General features: G+C 39.9%; 1 protein-coding gene across 6 annotated transcripts; it reads left to right on the forward strand.

Annotated features, from left to right (window-relative positions):
• Window positions 1-805: 805 nt before the first annotated feature.
• LOC111647541 (uncharacterized) lies at window positions 806-17,170 on the forward strand. Of its 6 annotated transcripts, none has more exons than XM_087171433.1 (11): window positions 806-1,064; window positions 1,683-1,813; window positions 5,302-5,473; window positions 8,104-8,183; window positions 10,519-10,613; window positions 12,373-12,589; window positions 13,414-13,529; window positions 13,609-13,720; window positions 15,051-15,252; window positions 15,780-16,103; window positions 16,355-17,170. In XM_087171433.1, the coding sequence occupies exons 3-11, from the start codon at window positions 5,361-5,363 to the stop codon at window positions 16,491-16,493; spliced, it is 1,398 nt and encodes a 465-aa protein (XP_087027559.1). In that variant the 5' UTR covers window positions 806-1,064; window positions 1,683-1,813; window positions 5,302-5,360; the 3' UTR covers window positions 16,494-17,170. The 6 variants fall into 6 exon arrangements, with proteins under 6 accessions (XP_087027559.1, XP_087027558.1, XP_023252924.1 ...); XM_087171432.1 differs by having other exon boundaries at window positions 1,727-1,813; XM_023397156.2 differs by lacking the exon at window positions 1,683-1,813.
• Window positions 17,171-18,102: the final 932 nt, after the last annotated feature.

Raw genomic sequence — 18,102 nt, forward strand, 5'->3', positions numbered from 1 at the left:
GGTGAAATATGAGACTTTGTATCACCTGCTAACAGCCTGTCTTTACAATGCAATAAGGGACATTAATTATATAGATATTAAAGGTAGCCTATACAGAAACGACCCTCCTGTCTCACCCTGTATGTGGGCTATACTACCTACTATAACAATTCATTCCCATATAATTATTTATTCTGCTTCACTTTTGCTTTGTAATTATCCAATATTTTTACAGTAATTCCTGGTAATTTTACTACAACTTGTCAATATTCTGACAATAATCTGTAAATTAAAGGGTTTAAGGTCTTTTCTAATATGAAAATATTTCATATATTATGTATATTTTATTGCATAAAATTACACTTTTAAAGAGGTGAAATTTCCATATGGGTTAAAACTGTAATAAAATATTAGACTTAGGACTGCTTTAGTTGGCTAAAGCTAAAACCTCCAATAATATAACTATACATAATATGTTTTATTATAAACTTACTGTAGCTATATAATAATTTGTCTAAACCCGTCATAACTGCCTAATAAATATTCATCTCCTTCCACTCTCTACTGTACACTTTTAAATATTCTTTTTGTTGTTTATTTGCTCGTATTGCGGGAGTGAAACTGGCCGAGACCAGGCACAGTACTAACTTTTGATCTCGTCTTGTTTATTGTCTCTTGTGCCAAAACTAAACTAAACTATTTTGGAAGTGAGGTTTTTGTCAGCCAACAGCATCAGCCATTTCTTCTATATTTAAACATGTAAACTATGTATAAACATTTAAACTAGATTGGCACTTTTACTTTAATATAAAACTTCCTTCTCCTCCTCTTCCTCTCCTGCAGCCTGTTGAGCGCATCACGGTTTTGACTGCGGGCTGAGAAACACCTTTGTTTTCATCTTAATCGGTAAAAGATACGTGCAAATCTTACACCACTGCAGACTGGTGATCAAGCAGGCAACAACGGAGACCTCTGGATGTCTAAATCTACTTTTTTTTTTTTATTTATCAAATAATCCCGCCTTTACCAGCCGAAATGGAAAATTCAAGACACTTTTCCTCAGTATGTACGTCTGCATGAGGACGGTAAGTTATGATGTGAGGCTCGGCGTAATGCTTGACTTCGTGCTTGCAGGTGCGTTAAAACATTAAAAATATTTTTCTATGGTAATAGAAACTATTTCATACGTGCTCACTGTGTTTTACTCATGGTAAACTGAATATTTAAAGTAATAAAAAAATATTAATGTAACTTAGAGACACTGAGGTGCTGTGCTGTACAATCCCATCATTTCTAATATTCAGGTAACTGTCCCGTTAGACTGTACATTGTACTCAACAACACGGAGTCTAACTGGTGTTTTTAACAAGGTCCCACTGGCATGAATAAACGTGATGCGTTTAGTTTCTCTTTGCTCTTCAGGAGAAACCCAGTGTCACGAAACAGTCCGGACGTTTACTCAAGTCATTTGTGTAGCGAACATTTTCTCAGCACGACCTTTAAACTAATGTACAGTCAAATGAAAACGTGTTTTTTGTTTTTTTTTCAACGAAGCGCCCCCTGAAAGTCCCTTTGGATTGATAAACAGGCGTATAAACCGGGGCTTTAAATTATGTTGTTTTTTTTTTTGTTGCTGTTTTTTTTAAAGAAAAGAAACCTATTTTTTATTCAGCTCTTGAATTTATGGCACCATCTTTCACTAGGAAACCAGAGCTCACCCGTCTCTGTCTGGATCTCTGTTGCACAGGCTGCTGCTGACAGGATTTTCAGAATAAACTGATGCCTGACCTTAAAAGAAGTCAGTTGGACAATCAATAATTTAAGGCATTAAATAGTAAGTATTTCTCCAACTAATTCCAAAGAAGGTACAAGTTTGAATCAGTTTTAACCGTTAACCGAATATTTCCCCTCATTGGCTGAATTTCTTTAACAATGACAGGAAAATCTGAAGATTACAATCGATTACATTTTGACAGATTAGAGCAGGTAAAACAGCGGGATCCGGTACTATGGCATGACGCAGGCAGACGCACAGACCTGGTCCATTTTGCTCACACTGGCATCGCAGTGCACTCACAGAGGGCCTGTGGCCACTGCCTAGAGGGGTGCAGCTGCGCCCTTGGTACAGAAGGAGCCCATACTGCGGGCATTCCTGAAGCGAGTGCTTATGGGATCTGGAGATCCTCCAGAGAGCCATCCTCTGGCTGCATTGGCGTTGGTAATAGTCTCCATTGTGGGTTCGGCCTTCAGAACAAAATTAAAGCCACGAGAAGTCTTCTGTTCTAGGCAAAGAGGCAGAACCTAACGGCAATCGCCTCTGCAGCACTGGACCTTGATGCATGCACCCAGTTTAAGGCAGAGCTACGGCAGGTCTATTGAGTTCAGTTTAATTTCTTGTCAGTAATTTGTTCATATTTTAATTGTAATAGTGTAATTCTGTAAAATTTGCATTGCAAAGTGGATGAATGCTTCTAAGGAGACATATGCATTCCAATCTCTCAAATTGTGCTGACTTATTTTGCAGTGAAACAAACTGTGATATCAACAATATCAACTACAATCTCCAGCAGTGATATATTCAACTTGAGAACAACATTTCTCTCACTTCCTGTGTTTGGTTTTCTCATGTACCACTGCACAGCAAAATGTGCTTGGGTGTGTTCTCATCACTCTCCTTAAAGCTGCACTAACCAGAGCTTTTATAGTAACAATGTGTCAAACGTCTAGATGTAATGTTGAAGGCGATGTTTGTAGTGAAGAAAGTTGAAGAGAGGGAGACATGTTGGCTACTAGAGAGGGTTGGTGGAGAGTGAGTTTTGGACGTGCATTCATTGTCCTGGCCAGAAACAAGGCTGTCAATGAATGCAAATGTTGCTCTGTGTCTGCTGAATGTGTAGAGAGGCAGTTGTTTGTTAACATTTTTACCAACTTTGTAAGGTGATAATATCATAATGTTTTTTTTGTTTGATCTTTTGATTTCAACCACTGCTCCAACCTGAACAACCACACACAACCCTCTGATACGACCCATAGGAGTGTCTCCTGTCCCACAGTGGCATGTGAACAGAACCTCGGTTGTCATAGTAACAGTGATAAACATGTGGACTGTACCGACAGCTGCGTACCTACCTTTGTTGTCATGGTTAGTAGAATAACGGTCATAGCTTGGTTAGGTTTAGGGGCTAGAACTACTCGGTTTGGTTTCGGAAAAGACCAGGATTTGATCTACATTACACGTTCTTTGTTGTCATGGTTACAATACAAATAGCTAGTTTCACATGGGAATCAAACACCGCTCTCCTGTGTCATATCCAACCATCCACCACAGCCTCCTCCAGACGTGGACTTTGTCTCTCTTTATACTACGTCACCACACTTTTACCTTTGCTCTTGTCATCATTACTACAACCATTAGATGTCGCCTAGCAACAAAACCTAACTACGAGTCATAATAACCTGCTGCACAGACGACCTATGGGCTCGTTTTTTTACAGGAAGAGAGTCTCTTTGATTTTGTTGGTTTATTAGTTCTGCTGCGGCAAACCAAGACTATAGGTTCACACTGGGATGCACCTAATACTGTATTTATAAAATCTGCACTTCAGTGTGTATTGTTTATTCTCGTTATGGGAGCACATTTCAAAATCAGAATCAGAATAGTCTTTATTGTCTTATACAAAGTATAGTATAGTAACGAAACTTCAAGTGGCATCTCTGCAATAACAGCCCAATAAAAATACACATAGAAAAAAACACATCTCCAATAAATGCTAGTATTGAAAGTTATTAAGTGCATTGTGGTGTTTGCAGAACAGCAGTATAGACACGTAGCAGCAGAGTAGCAGCATAGTGTTGCAATGTGCAAAAATGTGTGGATATATATATATATATATATATATACTGGGTCTCGCGGTGCAATACTGAGTCTGTAGTGGTTAGGGGAGTTTTCAGTCAAAGTCATGGGTGTGGGGTGAGTAGAGTCTGTGCCGATGCTGGTGGCATTCTTTCTCAGGTGGTCGGCCTAAATACCGTTGATGTGTGGGACCTCCAGCCCCACAATGCGCTGGGCAGTCTTCACCACATGGTGCGGTCTTTCCGCTGTGCAGCTTTCACACTACACAGTTATGCAATTTGGCTTGTTGCAGCTTCCTCAAGAACCGCAGTCTCTGTTGAGCTTTTTTAACGAGGCTTGAGGTGTTTGAGGTCGATGTTAGTTGGTTTGTCAGAGTGACTCCAAGGAACCTCAGCCTGTCCACACTCTCCACTGCTTCTCCATAAATGTGTAGGTGTGGGTGTGTGTATCCTGTAGGCCGTGTCATCATTACTAGTAATCAGACCAACAACTGTTGTGTCGTCTGCAAATTTTATTATTAAGTTGGATGGGTGGATCGGGGCACAATAATGGGTGAAGAGAGTGAGGCATTGGGCTCAAAACACAACCCTGTGGGGGTCCTGTGTTCAGGATGATGGTGGAGCAGGTGTGTCTCTCGACTCTGACCTGCTGAGGGCGGTCTGTAAGAAAGTCCATAACCTATGAGCACAGTGAGGAACCAAGGCCCAGATTGTTCAACTTGCTGACCAGCTGTTGTGGGTTAACTGTGTTAAATGCAGACCATGTGCATCCCGCTCCTTCATCCATGGCTTCTGGTTGGGAAACACTTTGATTGTCCTGTGAGTTGTGACAGTTTCAGTACAGAAGCTTATGTATCCAAGAACAGAGCAAGCATATTCCTGCTTGGTGTGTCTTAGGTTTTGTTTTCCCTCTGCCTCCTTTAGTAATAATGATACATTGATGGTACACATACATGAATGATAATAATTCTTTTCAGGAAGAGAGAACTATATGCTGCGAAACAGATGGACAACTTATCAGAGGAGGTGATTATTATCTCACTGTCACCTCTGACTGGCCTCTTCTCCAAAGCAATGACTTTTGTGACTCATGAGTTTTTGCCGTGGATGTAATCCACTGACATTTGACATCGCAAACCAATATTTGATGTGGTGGTGAAAACATAATAGTTCCAGTCTTTGGCTTATCACAGTGAAAGGCCTTTATATGAGGAAAAAAACAAACAATGGAGTTTTTAAAATATTTATAATGTTTTTAAAGATCATTTCATTTTTTTTTATATATATAATTACGTCTTTTCACCCAAAGTGTACTGTTTTGGAAATGATTTGTCGGCCCACTTCCAATACCTTCGCGGCCCAGCAGTTGGCCCTGGCCAACTGGTTGGGAACCGCTGCTCTACGGATCCTCCACTGAGAGTATAAGAACAGCTGAAGCGTGTCACCTGACCTTACCTTCTGCTTGTCCAGGTTTCTCCACCAGGATCAGGGAGACGTATCTGAGCCAAAACCAGCAGAACTGAGACTATATGTTTGTGATGGACCACAATCCTCAGCATCCTCGACGGAAAATATTGAAATGGTCGGTGAGCACCATATTCATCGTCAGCAGCCTCACTGTCACCCTGCATCTCAGATTCAGGTGGGTGATATTACTAGTCTGATCTGCTTCAGAATGACAGTGAGTCAAATATTGAAATATGCTGAGTTTCATTCAAGCAACTCCAACTGCAGCATTAAATTTGGCGTTAAAAAACATCTTGAAATTAAGGTGAAAAAAACACAGAGCATATAACATATCCAACATCTCCTTCGACCTGTTTGAAGGGAGATACATGGGGTTACTGCTGCAATGGCAGGAGAGGAAAATCTTAGCCACAGAAGTGCTGTAGTTGAACTTCTTACTTCAGTGCTCCACCTGGTGATATTTTCAGATTTTGCGCTCTAGTTCATTCACTCTATTCTTTAAAAGTGTGACATTTTAGTATTAGAAATAAATGGGGGAAATTGTAACAGCTGAAATATTGATCCGGCTACACTACCAGGCTTCCGTCTTTGTTTCACCACTGGGTCTTTTTCCTGAAGAAAGGAACACAATAGATTAGATTAGAATAGAATAGATTGCATTAGATGAGATTAGATTAGAATAGAAGCTTCCCTCTCTCCAAGTTTCTGGTATTTTAATGATGAGTTTCATTCTTATCTGACACATCTGGGTGCTCTTGTTTGTCTTGCACTTTCCAGGATGGGTGTAACAGCCACTGATTTACCGTTGCTGTTGTAAGTGCACGCAGCACATGTAGCCAGCAGGCTTTATGCTAATACATCTGATTCCAATTGAATGTATTTTCACCACAGGATATATATGCTCATCCACTTTTCACCACAAACTACATTTAAACAAACATAACTCAGAAGCACACTGTAAAATGTCACCTCATTAACAGTCAGTCTATAGCTACATATTCTTTTATTTTCTCTGTGTTGAATCAGAATGGGTCATCATCTTTACATATTGATGACATGGTTAGACATTTTTATGACATATGTGCGTCTGCTGTAGAAGCTGTCACGCCTCCCATATTGTACACTATGCCTGTGTTTTATTTGATCCATAAGAAGATGTTTATTTGTGTTTTTAAGAAGTTGGGTTTCTTTAGTAAAAGTTTACAACAGCTGTTTTGAAATGACATCTTGAAAGATGCCATTTTGAAGCGATATATTGATAATGTTCAGTGCATGACTTGAAACGCTGTTGAACACTCGTTTAAAAAATGCTGTTGGTACAGGGTCAATACATGAGGTAGAGGAGTTACACTCAGTGACAGCCCTGCAAAGCTCAGTTAAAGTAATACAGGTGAATTTTCCCATGGCAACATCTTTTTTACAGGGTTCACTGAGATCATCTGTGTTAACATCAGCAGTAATACTGGCTCTGATTGAAGCAGTTTTGTTATTGAAGAACAAGGCAAGGACAAGTCTCTGTCAGTGTTGATACAGCAGTAGTGCTGTTTAGTCAGGCCTCAACTAAAAACATACAGTTCCTTCCTGGTTAATGATCTGACAACTGAATTTAAGCTTTGTGTTTATCTTAAATTCAGTTGTCAGATCATTAACCAGGAAGGATTTGTTAGCCAATGATCTGACATTCAAAAGAGGTAATTTCAGCTGTTGGGGATCTGTGACAGGAAGGGAGACTGGTTGTGGCTCAGTATTGATAAATCTAAGATTATTGAGACATTATTGGTACCAGATGGTCTGTGATTGCTAATATGTGTTTGACCATGCCGCTGTTTAAATTCACCAGTATGTTCAGAGAAGTGGCATGGGGTCTGTCTCATCTCTGGTGGACACCTTGATACTTTCACAGTATTAATATAGAAACTAGACTTGCTTTAGAATCAAACAACACATGGACATCTACCTTTAACTACAGTTGGTATATGAACCTTTAAAACATCTCAGTGCAACAATACACTGTTTATTTACAGGAATAAGCTGCTCGTCACTCAGACCTTGTTCCTTGCTGAGCCTTAATAGCTCAATAGCTGAAGATAAACACAAAGTAGGGAGTTTTTTGTGATCTGTCGAGTTGAGATCTGATAATGAAAAAAAACCTGAAATGTCAAAGTACTACACTAATTTGCCTCCAGACCTGCTGTTTTCTGTCCAAACCATGGTAGCTGCGGTTGGTTAAGTCATATAGCTGCAGGTATCCAGCAACAGCCATCACTTGATTGTTAGTTTCTCTCTTTATTGGATTTAACAATGGGAAAAACTCCAAATGACTGGGTGGTTGATTGATTGGGTGTTTTTCTGCTCTCAGTTAAACTTTTTTCAGTGTGAGGTTTTCAGAGCGCTCCTTTAAAAACGTGAAGTGCACAGTGTGGAAAAGCGGCACACAAAATGCATACTACCTATAGAAAACAAACGTAAAAGAGGCCTCTCACAAAAACTACATCCTGTCTGATTATGGTCTTAGTTTATATCTTCAGCTTATCTTCTTCCTCTTCTTTAGCATCTAACATGAAGCATAAAATAAAGTACATACAACCTGCAGGCTTCTTTTTTACAAGACAATCTCACATAAACATTCAGTCATTTTCAGGCTTTTGTCCCTGAAAAAGCACCTGAACAATGGAGAAAAGCCACAGTGACAGAACAATAGGCTTCATAATCAACCACCTCCTCTTTTAATAGTGTTCTTTGAACTTGATTAAACTGTGATTACATCATGTGCCCTCACCCATATCACTTGTTGTGGATCCACAGTACGGACCGGACCGTTCAAAACAAGATGCTGTCCTACCAACCAAAGCGTCAGACTCCACAATGTCATCCAGGACATATGGGTAAACTAACTCTTAATGAATCCTGTTCACTGTTAAAGTTTTTAAGAAATGTAAAATGTCTTTGTCTGATATCTCTCCTAAACAAAACCTTCTTCTTCCTGTTCTCACTTAGCCATTAAGTATCACACAAACTCATATTTCACTTACTCTCTCATTATCATATATGTATTTATTGCATTTACACTTTTCATTTTTACACCCATCAGCGCATTTAATGTTAGCATTTGATAATCATTGGTGTTATTCAGTCTGATCCAAAGTTTATCTGAATGCAGGATGTACAGTACTAACATGTTGTACATCAAATGAGTCAGAAAGGCTGAAGTGAGCATAAAAAGTGCATGGGTAAACATTCTGCTTAGATTTCTCTTCAGATATACTGTGTATAAGACTTTAATACACATTATCATTATTGTTATTCTTATTCTTATTACTTGCATGTGCACCGTCTATGTTTTGAGGAACTCATAAGGAATTAAATTTTTACTAGCATCATGAGGTTGAGGTTCATGACAAATGTGGTTGGGTGTGGCCTGGAGTGCACCTCGATATAACTGCAGCAAGGATGTACAGTTACTTTTTAATTTATGTGTCTGCCAAGTTGCAAAGTGTTCATGATCTGCAATAATATTCATTCACTTTTTCCTACTATATCTGCTCTCACAGTACAACATGAAGCAGTGAGCTTCGTCGTGGTTGCTCTTCAGCACTCACAGGACGTGTTGAAGAGTACAGGAAAGATCATAGTCGAGGTTGATTAGAGACGGATATATTTACCATCAAACGCCAACTGAAACTACAATCTTTCACTAATAGGAGTATTTTTGTTGCCAAAACAGACCCAGATGCAGCACTCAGATTGCAAATGCCAACCACCTGCTTACAACTTGTGTGCGTTCTTTGTGCATTACAAAACCTTAGCACGTCCTGCAATCAAGCAAGAACAGTAGTATCACATGGTTTCAGTTCTTTATCTGTTTCCTCCTCTCCTCCTCTCTGTGCTCACATACACAGTATTTTAATACAGCTGAATTCTCAATGAAGCTGTTCTCATTGACACGTCTGTCTGTTTCTGTTGTCTGCGGCTTCCCTGAGAGCTCAACACGCTGCAACTTAAGAAAACACATGCAAATAGACAAAAACACAAACAACTTCAGAAAAACATCTTCATCCATTTGACAACACATGACAGCACTGCAAATACTCACAGCACAACCAGATACACAAATGCATTGTTGTTCAATGCTTTTCAACTTCAAAAGTCACAAACCACTGAACATCAAGAGCGTCGCGGCAGGTTCGTCCCTTTTTGTAAAGTTATTTTTTTGCCGTAATCTCGATAGCGACAGTGAGAGAGAGACAGGAAGGTCAGGGAGAGGGAGGGTGGGGTTTGTACTGCACACAAATTGTAAGGAAGCGATTGGCATATGGCCCAATGGCTCACACCTCCATTGTGTTGTGAGTATTTGCAGCACATTTGTTGTCAAACCGATGAAAATGTTTTCTGAATTTGTGTTTTGTCTGTTTGCATGTGCAACAGAAGAAGTATGAACTAGTGACTGAAGTGTAACCAATTAAAACTACATGTTTAACTTCAGAACAGCCACAACAGCCACACATGACTCATCCACATGTTTTATTTCTTTTCTGTTCATTATCTATTTACGGAAATGAACCTGCAGCTGGCAGTGTGGAGAGATTATAGTTAGCTGTGGTTTATAGTGTTTCTACCCTCTCTGCTGGTTGTTATATCATTGTACTCACGAACCCCAGTTTTTCAGGATAAACCAATTTATTGCAACTTGGTCTATATTTTTGTGGTTTTGAACATCATTACTGTCAATTATGATAATCTTGTCGCCAAGTTCATTTCTGATATCAACAAGCAGTCAGAGGATCAGGCAGGATGTAAACAAAGCAACAGTCACTCTGAATGATCTAAACCTCTTTATTTGGAGCTCACTGAACGTGAAGGCACCAGACATGTCAGTAAATTTTCAGCAACCATGCACACAACCTCAGGAAGTCAGGTCAAAGACAGGAAGTCAGGGGAGGTTTCCTGACATTTTGGGGAATAATTTCACTCATTGTCTGTTGTTTTCTCTTTCAGATAAGTCTCACCAAGTTTGGAGTTTGTTTCCAACCTGACCCAACCTTTTTTTCTAATAGAATAAGAAATAATCCTTTTATTGTGGGATCACTCCAACCTAAACATGTTTATTTACTGTTGCTGTGTTGTGAGTGCAAAAGAAATGTACAGCTTAGTAGCTTTTGTGGGAAGACAACTGTCAAGCGCTCAGGCACAAACTTGATATAACAATTTTCACTCATGAAGCTCCCCAGAGAGAGAAGGAATCCATCGTTGCAGTCGACGGGATGAAGACGTTTCTGGTATCAGCTTATCGGGAGCATCGTATGAAACAAAAGGAGGTCAGTGACAAGAGCACGGCACACACTCCACCACATTTTACTCCCTGTGGTTCAATGTCATCAGCGAACGGTAAACTTTCAGTTAGGGTGAAGCACTTGTGACGGTCTAAGACATAGTTAATTTCTTTTGTGCTTACAAATACATATTCTGTGTAGGCCACATGCCAATACAACCTGTAAACATTTTTTGATAGCCATGTTGGAAATTCCTCCAACAGTTTAACAAGAGGGACTCACAGATACTAACACGCACACATACATGCACTAATGTGCACGCGCTACCAGACTGACTACCAAAAAAAGATAGATAGATAGATACTTTATTTATCCCCTAGGGGAAATTCATGTGTCCATTAGCTCACTGATAATAATAATAATAATAATAATAATAATAATAATAATAATGATAACAGTTAATAACAAATAAACAATAATAATTACATTAGTCCACTTTCTTTGGCTGAGGTGTTGTATAGCCTGATGGCAGTGGGAACAAAGGATCTCCTGAACCTCTCTGTTCTGCAGCGCAGTGAGATGAGAAGTTTGCTTCTGTCGCTGCTTCTCTGTCCTGCCAGAATGTTGTGGAGAGGATGGTCGGTATTGTCCAAGATGGCCTCCATCTTACATTGCCTGCGTCTCTCCACAACAGTCCTGAGTGAGTCCAGACTCCTGCCAAGCACAGACCCAGCCTTTTTTACCAGCTTGTCCAGTCTCTTTGTGTTCATGTCGGACAAACTGCAGCATAAAAGAGTACACTGGCCACCACTGATGATAAAACATGTGCAACATTTCACTGCAGACATCAAAGGACCTGAGCCTCCTGAGGAAAAAGATCCAGCTCTGCCCCTTCAGGTAGATGGCATTTGTGTTCAGGGACCAGTCCAGTTTACGGTCCAGGTGCACACCTAGGTATTTATAAGTGTGCACCACCTCAATGTCCTTCCCTTGAATGTTGACTGGCTGAAGGCTGGGCCTGGACCTCCCAAAGTCCTTGACAATCTCCTTGGTCTTGGAGATATTCAGAAGGAGACAGTTCTTGTCGCTCCATTCACTGAAGGCCATTGTCAGATCCCTGTACTCCTCTTCCTCTCCGTTCCTGATATGCGCCACAATAGCTGTGTCATCCGAGTATTTCTGGATGTGGAAGGACTCAGAGTTGTATTTAAATTCGGCAGTATACAGGGTGAACAGGAAGGGAGCCAGAACAGTCCCCTGTGGATCCCCAGTGCTGCTCATCACTGTCCCTGAGACACACTTGCTGTTATAATTTTCCTGTGATTCAAACAGGACATTCCAATCTGTTCACTCAAAACAGTCATTAGGGCTTGTACCCAGGGCTTGTAGGAAGGCTGAAGAAAAAACAGATTATGATCTGATCTGCCAAGTGGTGGTAGAGCTGAGGCAGGGTAGGCCTACTTGATATTTGCATACAACACATCAAGTGTCTTATTTTCCTTGTGGGACAGTCAACATACTGACTGAAGCCAGTCAGGTGAGAGGTGAAAGTGACATGGTTAAAATAGAAGAAACTCAGATTATATACTCAGACTGTGTGATCATTCTCTGCTCAGGGCGCCATGACTCCACTACATCTTTACATAGAAAATACTTGTTTGCTGCTGTATTATTGTTTAAAGTCTTGTTTACAGAACCTTTAAGAAGTGTCTGCAAGCCAATCATTTAGTCAATTATTAAGCAAATACTAGGATAAACAGGTTGGTAAGTTCCCTCTAATATAACCCTCATTCTTGTCTTCCAGGTTCATGTTCTTGCAGTGGTGCTGAGGAGCGAGACACAAAGCTACCGTTGCCACCTCCGTTGTCAGGACCAACTGCACATCTCTGAAGGTGTTGGTAAAATCCATACTGATCACTTCAACTTTGCATATGGTACAGCAGAGATCGAGTGTCCTATCCCCTCAGGCTGTGAGACCCTGTCCCATGTCGCTGTGACCTCTTCCGCAGCCAATTCTGAAGGTACTGACAGATTCAGGGTTTCTAGAGGTGGCAATGTCAGTCTGTCATTCAGTTGATCCACCATTTTGGTCAAGACTGAAATATCCGTAGGTGCTATGAAAATTTGTGCTGATACTGATAGTGTCAAGAGGATGAAATTTTAAATATGTCCACATAGATTGGCACCAAATTCTCATAAGTGAGAATCTGGAACTCATGAATGTTTGTAAAATTAGTCACATCATTTGTTGTTGCTGATTAATTTTCTGTCAGCTATCAACTCATAGTAGTCATAGAACATAGTAAGTGTCTGTCTTTTTTTATTGTATTTCTTAATGGCACTTATTAAACAGCACAATTAGAAAAAAAAAGGAGAGTCATGAAAAATAGTGCCATATTCATGTCAATAGCCTATTGTACTATTTATGTATAGGTTCAACCATATTTTAGATTATATGCACACGGAGCTGGGATGGTATGAAAATGGCCATTGCCATGCTTCAGTGCTGCACTGTGGCTTCAAAGCAAATCAGTGGTTTATGGTTGTGAAGATGTCTGACAAAACAAAACTCAGTTTATTGTGTGATAGCATAAAGTTCTGCCCCAGCTTAAAGTCATGTCATATGTTTCCCAAAAGCTCTGTTTTTACAGTTTTCACTAGATACAATGCAGCTGTCAGTGTTGATTTAAAGGTCAAACTAACTAATCAAACAACAGGCAACAGGCTGCTGAACAATTTAAACCTGTAGTTCCTTTAATAAGTAACTGAATAAGTGTTATGTTTTCAGTCTTCGAACCCATTTGGACATACTGTCCATGTGTGGTTCTTTTCTGTGGCCTCTTAGATAAACATGACCAAGAATTTCTAGAGGTGAAGAACCAGGAGGCGAAAACTGACTCTTTTCCTTACAACTTCACCGTCTGCATCTCCACCATGTTCGATTTCACCAACGTGCTGCAGGTAATGTCACATAACACTGTTATATTCAAACTTAAACTACCAAAAAAACAAAAAAAAAAACAAAACTGTTCAATTATAGCTGGTCCAGAGTTTGGAAATGCTGCAGTTACTGGGGGTGAACAGAGTTGTCGTCTATAAGACCAGCTGCAGCCCTGAAACACAGCACATACTGGACTACTACACTCAGAAAGGTGGAGTATGGTGTTTTATTTTTTAGGTGTGTGATTGCGTCAGAATGGAATTTTAAAGTCTGTACTGATATCACAAGCAATTACAGCGGGGGTATTTTATTTTCCCATCATTTGTCCATCCATTTTTTCCATTCTGTCTTTCTCCGCATGATTGTGTGTGAGCAGAGCTGCCAAACACCCTTTTTCTGGCATTGACTTCCTTCATGAATTTCCTGTAGTGATAAAGAGCAGTTCCAATGTTTCAGGCCAAGGACAAATACACAAGCACACAGTTGTTTGTTAGGTCCATGACATCACTGTGTTTCCTTAATAGCTGAAAAATCATAACTGGTAGTCTGAGAGCTCCCTCTTCACCACAACTGTCTGGTGCAATGTTCACATTACTGCTGACGCTGCACCGATCCCTCCGTCAATCTTCTGCTCCGTCTTACCCTCACTTGTGAACAAAACCCAAAGAAATTTGAACTCCTTCACTTGGGGCATTATCTCACCCCCAACCCATAGGGAGCAGTCCACTGTTTTCCGGCTGAGAACCATGGACTCAGGTGCTGACTGTCATCCCAACTGCTTCATACTCACTGCAAACCGTCCCAGTGATCACTGGAGGTCACATTCTCATGAAGCCAACAAAACCACATCATCTGTGAAAATAAAAATTCTGAGGTTCCCAAACCAGACGCACCCCTCAGCTTGGCTGCGCCTCGAGATCCTGTCCATGAGTATCACTAACAGGATCAGAGACGGGGGACAACCATGGTGAGTTTGGAGACGTCCCTCTCTCCAGCAACGCTTTCCAGCTCCTCCTGCAGGATCCCAAGGCGTTCCCAGGCCAGATGGGATATATAATCCCTCCAGCAAGTTCTGGGTCTACCACAACGCCTCTGCAATGGAGGCCTTGAACACTGCCCACTCAGACTCCATGTCCCCAACCTCCCCCAGGATGCACAAGAAAACAGGGTTTAAATGAGAGCACTGAGACTCCACCAGAACAGTTGTTTTTTATAGACTCATTGGTAATTTGCACTTAGCCGTATAAGTCCCACAATTCTTCTTGCAGTAAACAAGTGTCGGAAAACAACAAATGAGCGGTTGGTTTATCTGTTTAATGTGTGCGACATCATTTCCTATGAATAAATCATGTTGGCAATTTGATTCAGGTACAGGAAAGGTAGACTAACAATGCAAACTGTAAAAATGTAAATACATTGCTATTGCTGAAAAAATGCCAACCATTGATAACGTCAGAAGTATGTAACAAAAACACTCAATTAAAGCCATTTGGCTGCTCATGTGTCCTTCTAATCTAATTCTTCCAATGTCCCCTTCTCAGGTTTCGTGGAGGTGATTCCTTGGTCTATCTCCAGATTTGTGAATGTATCGCGAGACTGGTTGCCTGAACATGGTCCAGGTGACCTCCATTACTTTGGCCAGATTCCTGCTCTCTGTGACTGTACCTACAGATACATGTACCAATCCAAATACGTGGCCCTGCACGACATTGACGAGCTCATACTGCCCCAGTCAGTCAACAGGTAGGACTTTATTTATGAGAGTCGACACACATGGAATGAGACAAATGAAATATTTCAATAAAAACACATAGGATAAAATAACACTTTTTTTATACATATATCAGTGCAAATGCAGTTCTGTACATATTGTAGAGAATAGAACATTTAATAAAAACTGACTTTTTAAACAAAAGTACTTAAGTGTTAAATTTTGTAAAATTATAAATAGCTATTAGCTATTAGCTATTAATTTCAAATGTTTCAAATAGTTTATAGCTTTCTTTTATTTTTTTTACTTGTTTGAATGAGAGTAAGTACTTCATATTATGCATACTTATACTTAGTATGTCCTTGTATGCTCATAATTATGTTATAATTACTCATAAATGTTCTATACAAGTTATCTATACTTCATAGGAGGGGCTACAGGTATTTACAAATCCAGCACTTTAATCATATCTTCTATAGCTATATATGCTTTCAACTCAGTGTGTTATGGGGCGATATGAAGCATTTATTAATTGTTTTTTATATCATTCTGTTACCAGTTGGTTGGAGTTGTTGCCACTGCTGGAGAACAAATATGAGGCTGACCGCTGTTACATGTTTGAAAATAACGTGTTCCCCAACAACAACACACAACCTCCACCAGACTCCCAAATTCAACCCCCACAGAGCTGGCAGGATGTGTCCGGGGTCAACATCTTGGATCACCTGTACTGTGAACCCATCATTAAAGCCACTCACTACAGCAACTACAAGATCATTGTCAACCCCCGTGTCGTGTTCACACCGACCGTCCACGGGCTAATAGAATCAAAGCACGGCTGCGAGTGGGTCGACAGGAATATAGCACGAATGTACCACACAAGGTAGACTTTAGGTTGTGTACTTCCTAATCAGATCATGTGTGTGACTGTACTGTTTTTTTGTGGAGATTATGAGACAGTTCCTGCACATTGTTGGTTCAGGTAGTCACAAGAAAAACACCCAAATTTGCATTTTCCTTATAGAATGAAGAGGTGAGATCAGATTTGATGCATTTTATGAAACGTATCTATAAATCAGGCACCCGTCTGGAGACACACTGTAATTGTTATGTCTCTGCTTTCTGTCTGTGCAGAGCTGCGAAACAACCCGATCTGAAGCCAGACCAGCTCATCTATGATGGCAGACTGCTGAACTACAGCACCCACCTCACACCAGCTGTCAATACTGTGCTCAGAGAGAGTGGACTTCTACCAGAGGGCAGCATACAGTAGCCTCAGTTTGTGTGTGAGTGTGTGCGTGCGTGTGCCTTGTCTATTCAACTAATGGAGAGGATTGATTCCACAGAGCTTTATATTTGAATCGTTTAATGGATGTACGTGGATCAAAGTGAAAGTGAGTGAGTGAGGATTCACACATTGAGGCTGACAACACGTTGCTTTGTTGATTCCCACTTTATTTTCATGGTAACACGTTGGCTGAGAAAGTTCAATTCACTTCATCTTTAGAGGGGCATCTTACAGGAAGATTACAGGAAATTTGCTTTTTTTAATACTGTTCAATACTTTTCTTGGGTGAATGATTGAATAGTGATTCATTCTAATTAGAATGATTCAAGGAGAAAGTCTTCAAATGTGTTTTCTATCTCTTGCAAATATACCACCTCAGTTTCAGAGTCAAATTAACTTTCAAATTACACAAACTTATAAAGTATATGAATTAAATCTGATGTACAATGTATATGTCAGGGTAATATGTTTACAAAGAAGGAAATTAAACTATTGCAGATTTTTTTTTTTTAATATTTTAATTGAATTTTGCTTTGTAAGTTATTGTGGCGCATCATTGTCTGAAGCAAATCCTTGTATGATAAATACTGGTTTTGGAGCTGTAGACAGTTGTATTTTACACAGTCTGTGTTTAATAAAAGAATTCTGATTTGCACTTTAAACAGGACCCTTGTCATGAATACAAGAGACATCACCCTCATGTAGTTCTTCTTTGCGTTCACTAGAGCGCAGTAAACACTTACGATTCACCAAAAAAATACAGTCAACAGCAATTTCCCCTAGTATCAAGACAGAAACAAGACCAGGCAGCACTTGTGGTGACACCTTTCTAAATAAGACTTCTTTACTCCTCTCTTTGCATTACTATGTATGCGAATGGTTAAACATATACAGGGTGGCATTTGTTAAAGATCTATATTACATGGTGCAGGGATTCAGAATAGTCACTGTTTGATTCTGCACACATGATGGGGATTAAACCAAAATGACTGAGCTGAGATCCACATGATGAAGAGATGTGTTTTTGTCAGAAATTGCAGGAAATCTAAGTTGGAAAATGTTCAGTATCACAGGATCTTTCAGATCAGATTGAAGAATTAAAAAATGTATGTGCTCTGGTCAGAGCTCTGGATGTTAATAAGTAGAGGTGAATAGTTTTGTCAAAAAACTTGTGAAGAAGAAACATCTGAAGGTAAGAAGGTAAGACATCGTTACTATGTGTGTATGACTCTTTGTTAAATAATGCAGAAGTGTATCAGGGTCTGTTGCCACTGTGTGACTGGGTAACAGATATGTAGATAGGTAGACGTGCAGACTGATTACTGAGAATGGAAAATACACCACTTTTACACTGATAATACCAGGTAAAAATAAAATACAATGGATCAATAAAACTTATGAATTCCTGCACTGACACATTTTATTATGGGTGGAGACATGTTAGCTGGGTACACCCCACAGATATCTAGTGTGGCCTGTAGTGCAGGAGGATTTGTTAATTCAAGTACCAGAGCCATATATAAATATATCTCTAAAATCAATATATCTAATATTTTCCACCAAGTTGTCTTATTCCTAAATAATTAAAATATCA

The sequence above is a fragment of the Seriola lalandi genome, unplaced genomic scaffold (genome assembly GCF_002814215.2).
Source record: "Seriola lalandi dorsalis isolate HSWRI2012SDOR001 ecotype SW California unplaced genomic scaffold, Sedor1 jcf7180002054998, whole genome shotgun sequence".
In the NCBI taxonomy this organism is placed as follows: Eukaryota; Metazoa; Chordata; class Actinopteri; order Carangiformes; family Carangidae; genus Seriola; species Seriola lalandi.